Raw genomic sequence first — 6906 nt, 5'->3', positions numbered from 1 at the left:
AATTTAGCTAAGTATGAAAGCAGGGAAAATTTGACAAACTGCTGACATTGTTTCTGGTATTGGAAAAATAACAGATTAGAAATGTTATAATTTTCTTCGATACATCCGTCATGTTAGTATATCGGTCCTTTCTCCCAAGGCGACCTTCCTTATTGACGAGTTTATAACGTAAAACAAGAACCTGGAAACGACTGATTTTTCAATGACGTCAGATGCCTTAGATGGTTAATTTACTTACTCAACATGCGATATTTGCTTTTTTCCAGACCGCAGACAGCGCATAGTGGATTGGTTGATGCTGAAGAGTCATAGTAAGACAACAAATATTTGGTTTTAAGGCGTTGAGGAAACTCTTCCTTCCGGTGGAAAAGATCCCTGATTGTTTACGTTAACATGGCAAAAAGTTGAACTCTAAATTGGAAAATTGCTTTGTATCTCTCCTCTCATATTGTTTTAAACTTTCTTGAGGGTAAGAAACAGGGCGTTTCTAATTTTTTTTCTTTTAATATAAAAAAAGGAGTTTTGATCTGTGGGAAATTGGTTTTCCAAGGGCAATTTAAAGGCTCATTTTACACCTTTTACGCCTGTCAAGTGTTTGTGTGAAGTCCGATGATAACGCGCATATCACTTTGGCTAACTGCGTACATAGTTGATGCTTGTGATATGCGAGGTTTTTAATGTATACAAACTGAGTGAGACAAGTTGATCGCTGATAAGTCGCTCGCTTCAGCGTTACGTGTTTAGACACAAGGCTTTTTACATGTACCTCGTTTGGAATCAAAGCGCGACTTATGTTCAGCTGTTATCCTTGTACTGTATATTCATGTTAAGTAAAACAGGTTTTGTTTTAAGGCAATTGAACAGTGCAATAATATATTCTAAGTTCTTCTCAAGCAAATTGCACATGGTGGTGCGGATGGATCTTCGAAAAATTAAAAATTCTGATAAGAATTAAGAATAAAGTTCTTTATGCATAAAATGAACAAGATGAAAACGGGTTACGACGCCTTTTTGGTAACATATTTGTTTTTTGCTTTCGTCATTTTTGCTGAGTTTAACTGGAGAACTGAATAAATACTTCGCCCCAGAGAAGATTAATTCTCATTATATCTATAATATGGCTGTGTGTGCCAAACGCGAGCAATTTTAGAACCATGTACTCAAGAAAATGGATTTCACAGGTCGTAAACTATGTTTCATCATATCGTAATTATCGTTGCAAGCTGAGGAAAGATTGCAAGACATGAAAAGAAATCAATAATCCAGACAAGTGTCTTGTTTGACAGATTAACAAAAGATTCTCATTTTTAGTAGCAGAAGGAGGCATTTATATTCAAAACGCTTGTTCACCTGTCTACATTAACCGATGGAAAAAGTGAATATAATAAGTCGCCAAGATGGAAGCTTGAAAAATAATATTTCATTCTAGATTAATTAATACACTTTTCTTTCTCTGAGAGAAACTGAAGATACTTGAAACACGATTTAGAATATCATTTCATTGTGTTCTTATCGAAATTTGTCTTTCTAATCAATGCACGCTACTCTTGTCGGTTTTGATATCTTTCGTGTTGAGGAAGGAACGATTCTTTTCAAGCACGAAATCGGAAGCGGCATTTTCAATAGTCGACGTTAAGTCTAGGCTTGGCCAATCACCGTAAGGAGGGAGTTTTCATTCATTAAGAAAGATAGCTAAATAGAAAAATTGAACAAACAGTGGAAAGACTAAATTAGGGGAAAAAATTGTCTCCCGTTGACACTAAGCAAAGGTTTTCTTTTTTCTGAACTTCGGCGTGGCTGACAGGTTTCTCAAGAAAGCTGTCGCTCGTAAACTTTTCATCGCCTCGTTATCAAAAGCGGATACCTCTTTTGCTTGCATTTTTAGACCGAGCTTGCATTTATAATGTTTGTGTTATCGCGCTCTCTTCTTCCGCAAATTTATTGAATATACAAAGCTGCTAGAGTCTAAGCCATTAGCGCAATAAGAGCTATTACCAGATACACGAAAAGCAGAAAATTAAAAAGTAAACTATTATTCATAAGCCGTAAAACATCGTGAAACGAGGCTGCCATAGCGCCGATAAGCATATTTCATCACGGCGTAGCAACTTTTGTATTTTGTTCTAAATGCAAATAACTGTTAAGCTGAAAGCAAATGAACACGAGCCTGGTTTTGTGTCTTGGGGGATGGTTTTTTATGGTTTTCATTGTGAGGAAGTTTAACGGCTTGTAGTTACTGGTAAAATAAAACTAAAACAATTAAAGAAAGGAAGACTTACAATAGCTGAAAAGCGGCCATAGTGCGCAGTGGCTTCCATGCGGAAACATCGTTAAGTTCTTTTAGAGTAAGGGGACACATTAAAATAAAAAAGCCAACACTGTAATGGTTAACAACAACGGGTACGTAACTTAGACAACAACATTAGAAGTAGCAGGATGTTGAAATCATTCAAACGCACAATATACGTTTGATGTGTGTTGTTGTACTCACCCTTGCAAATTTGGAGGAGTAAGGGTCATCAAATGTTTTCCATATTCTCTTTTTGAGCGTTTGCCAAGGGTATCGCACGCGCGGAGCCGTTATTCGACGCACGTCGTGGCAAATTTCACTGCCACTGCTCGGGATTTCGATGTCTCCAGAACCACTGTCGATATCATCTTCAAAGTCTGAATCCTGATCATCGTCTCGTGAAAATCCTTGTAATTTCTCTTCGGCGTCTCGATGTTCGTCGTATTTCGCCCAACAACACGTTTCGATCTGTTTTTCATCCAGACCCCAGAAGTTAAGCTCCTCCTCAAACAGTGGGCCACACACATCTCTTGGACAGTGGAGCTTTCCTGTGCGGTAAAAGTTTAGAATGTGTGTAAAAACCGCGGGATTCCGATCAAAGAAAAATTCGCGCTTTTGTCCAAGCGGCCTTGGATCCTTTAGAGCTCGTTCAGCTATCCATGCCAGGCGCGTATCAGGTATACTAGCTAACGTGCTCACAAATGTTTCGTGTTTTTGTCCTCCCACGTTTAAATAGAGCCTTGTTTCTCCCGGATTGTCTGAATCGAAGAGTCGAGACCGCGATCGAGACATTATTACAGGAGAAGAACTTGTATGTTGCCAGGCAGAACAAGCAGCGATGTTCGGCGGCGGCGAGGCAGTTTCCGCGGCAGAGTTATCTGCGATGTCCGACTGCGCGTGTTCTTGAATCCTATTGGGGCACGAATGTTAAAATTCAGTTGCACTAGAAGTAGGTTTGTAACTGATATTTATCTATGGGTCAATATCTGCCAGGTCTGAACACGAGTATTACCTGTTCTAAAGTGCTATGTCATTTTTGGTTTTTGCTTATTTGACTTCATATCACAGCAACTCTACCGACTGCATGGGAAACGTGCTGGCGAGCTCTGTTACCCTGGGGCAATAAGGCATCTCTCGCTCATTTGACGCTAAATCAATCCGCAAACACTCGCCGAGTAAACACATAAATCCCTTTTCTTTCAAACAGACACCCCGAGGGCTCGTTAGCCGTGTTTAACATGCTCTCCCGGTGGCAACATTTTCAAGTTATTTCTCTTTTCTTCTAACGCAAGTAAAGGGTAATGAGCCTTTAAGCTAGTTTTAAAGTGCTGCCATTATAATTCTCTTACCACGCAACGACAAAATAAAATTTGACGTTTTTATCGTTCTCGCTGTCACGTTGGTGTTACTGATTCAAGCGACACTTTGTAGCTCGCATCCACAGCGGAAACTGACAAGAGTGTTGTGTCTACCTTGATACCTTTTAAATTGATCGTCCTTTTGTTCGCTTGTAAAATAATGTTTTGATCCTGAACAGAAAAACAGCAAACCGCCGAGGAAAGACTCAGGTAAACCAAAGGAGAACAAGAGAAGCGCGGCTATCAAGCGTCTCGTAAACATCATTTTATATTCTTCGAAAAAAACAATATAAATGACATCATCTCTGTTTAGTTAATTCGTTAGAGAAAAGTATGCAATTATGTTTCTATAAAGCTCGTCACTCAAGAGAACGAGACAAATCGTAGCTCGGTCGCTAAATATGCTGGCTTTTCTCGTTCATTAGGTAACGATCAACCTACTCAGGATCTGCTCGATGTGTTGTTGTGTTTTGTCGCTGTATACTTAGACTTCTTGAAGCCGTGTAATCAAGCCAAGCCGACTATTCCATGATAGCTTATTTGCTCTTTGCTGTTCCTTTGAGTGACCGCGTGGGTCAATTACCTTCTACTGAATTTACTTAAAAATTTAAAATATTTGCAGTGTATTTTCAAGAGTTCAATAGAGTCAGTTGAAATTACCAGTATTATACTTCCCCTAAACTGTTGCTCATTGATTAAACGCCTGTCGCAAACAGAAAAAAAAAAAACACTTACATAGCTATCCTGTGAGCTCCTTTCTTTCGTTTGGACACAAACGACATTTCTTTTTATCCTGGCCAGTCAGCGCTCGGGTCAGCGGGACTTGCAATCAGTGGCCAGGCTACTATCGACACGATCTGAGTTTTGCCGAAGAAAAACTTAATCGGCAAAATCTGAAAGGATCTCCGCTCGAGTTGTAGAATTCAGTATCTTCATTGTCCCGCCAGCGCGCGTATTCTGCGTTGACAAGACTAATGATCCAAAATAGCAATAGTAGCTTCATTACTAAGGACTCAGTATTTCAAGGTGATGACTGAGAAGCCAAGGTAACTGAGAAAGCTCATTGGACATTCAATTTGTAATGCTTCTTCAGTCAGGCCAAAATATAAACACTCAGTTATTTCCTATGCCTTAGGGGTCAATACCTGACATTATCAACCACGGCTCAGGATACGGACGATATTTATTTTCGGGTTACTTGTGCGATAAGATTTTCAGAATTTGAACGGCACCGAGTAGATAACATAGAAATACATACGATTTCTGAGAACTCAGTCCAAGAAACGCCTTGTTTAATGTAATTAAGTGAACGTCTCTTTCCTTGACCTCGTGTCAAAACAGTATTAGTGTTCTGTGTAAAATTACGGATGTTATTTTTGATGTAATCCTAAAGAAACTTGTTGGTCTTGTCGATAATACGTCAAACCATTTGCAAGAAATTCGTCTTTCGGTAGAATTTAATTTATTTCATCTCGCTAGCTAAACTGATTGAAATTTTACGTGATGTTATGATAACCTTAGGTGTAAACAAATTGGATAACCAACTGAACAAAAAACCGCAATTTATTCCAGAAAGGAGCAAAAAAAACAAAACAAAACAAAAAGCAAGCGCAGTTGAATTGGCGGCACTAATCGGCATGGCGCTAAAACAGACAGAGCCGATATTCTGTAGATGTGCTTATGTAATCACGTAGTACCTGGCAAGGTGACGAAACCTCTTAATATTTTGGTTTAAGTGACGAACGATGAATGAATAAGTTGAGAATTGAAATCATCACTGAAAGGTATCGACTTAAACAGAAAGAATACTGAGAACACTGAAAAGAAAAGAAAATCAGCCGCCTGTTACACATCGCACCGCATGACTATGATACTGAGCGTAGAAAAGCCCAATACGGGAGAAAACTACACGTTCTAAAATGGTTAGAGATTTCATGCAAACAAGTGAGAAGGGCAAACTAAAAGAGTCCATCAATGTAACAGGGGAAATACATTGTCTCGTGCACTCCAAATTTTCAAAACTGTGACTATTAATAATATGAGCATTCTACAAGAGTGTTCAGAGAAGTAACCATGAAAATTTAACTATAGTACAAAAACAGGAAGTCTGCTGTTAGCAGAGCTCTCTATTTCTTTGCAAACCTGAAGAAAAAGGTTTTATATAGTTATGTCGAAGAGCATCCCCTCTTCCTTTCACTGTGAGAACTGTAGTTGCAGAGTGGCGCTGGAACTGACTCATCGCTCTGAAACTGGCTCGGATTAACTCGGTGACTGAAGGAGGAGGAAAGGTTAATCCGTAAGAACAATTCGAGTGTGGATTGCTGAGCAGACTGTTTTGACACCGTAAAGCGCCAGTTAAAAACTACAGTTATTTGCTCTTAGGTGTTATAAATTGTTCCAAAAATCGAGTACTTAGTGAAAAACGGCGGAAAGCAGCCTTAGTGAATCGATAGCAGTTTTCCAACTTCTTTTATTAAATTGACCAATTCTGGAGTTTGATTTCGGGTCTTAATGTGCTTAAAGTTGAAACATCGAACTGGAGACACTCAATAGAAAACCGCACGCGAAGTCAAATGGGAATCTCTTCCATTTGACTAAGCGAAGAAAGCCAAGAGGACCCTACATATAACATATGTATAGCACAGCGCTCGGTTGAAATCTATTCACGCTCTCAAGTGCGCGTAAAATTTAGTCAGACCCTGATAATCACTATACCTTCTATACTTGACCATACTTTACCTTGCATTAACGCGGAATGATCTCTTTGTCGACTTCTTGCCGTGACAGTGGTGGTACATGTTGACTGTAGAACTGATATGATGCGATCTGGTAAAATGTAAGAGAACAGATCGAGTTAAAAGGAAAATGATAACAATCTTATTATACGGCTGCAAACGTAACGTCACTCTAAAATTGACATCAAAATATCATTTCTTATCTACCTTATCAACTGAAACGTCCAGCGCGCTTTCAATAAACTTGTCAGCTCAATTCTCCATAGTTTTGGCCATAAAATGGCGGTTATCGCGTACAGTTTGCAAAATTAACATTTTATAGCAATTACTTAAGAGAATTTTTTTTTTATTATGATCGATAATGTTTTTAAATTCTGGTTCTAACGTCCAATCATCAACGTGATCCGCGTTCGGCTACGTGTCAGATATATGAGCCGTAACGAGAAATTATATGTAAATCACGTTAAGCAATTAAAGGGTGAAGTAAAACTGTTGACCTCTACTAAATTATCCTGTGCAGGAA

General features: G+C 38.9%; 1 protein-coding gene across 4 annotated transcripts in view; it reads right to left on the bottom strand.

The window, feature by feature from the left end:
* LOC145483926 (voltage-gated potassium channel KCNC1-like) overlaps positions 1 to 6686 on the bottom strand; it is an 8289-nt gene extending 1603 nt beyond the window's left edge. The window contains exons 1-3 of one of the 4 annotated variants that reach the window (XM_081462493.1): positions 6591 to 6686; positions 6388 to 6474; positions 2492 to 3200 (exon numbers count right to left, since the gene is read on the bottom strand). In XM_081462493.1, coding sequence (XP_081318619.1) covers positions 2492 to 3200; positions 6388 to 6446 — 768 coding nt within the window. In that variant the 5' untranslated portion in view covers positions 6447 to 6474; positions 6591 to 6686. The other 3 variants (XM_081462494.1, XM_081462495.1, XM_081462496.1) reach the window with 3 other exon arrangements.
* Positions 6687 to 6906: the final 220 nt, after the last annotated feature.

Source organism: Orbicella franksi, chromosome 4 (genome assembly GCF_964199315.1).
Source record: "Orbicella franksi chromosome 4, jaOrbFran1.1, whole genome shotgun sequence".
Classification (NCBI taxonomy): Eukaryota; Metazoa; Cnidaria; class Anthozoa; order Scleractinia; family Merulinidae; genus Orbicella; species Orbicella franksi.
This window is presented reverse-complemented; position numbering and strand designations above follow the sequence as displayed.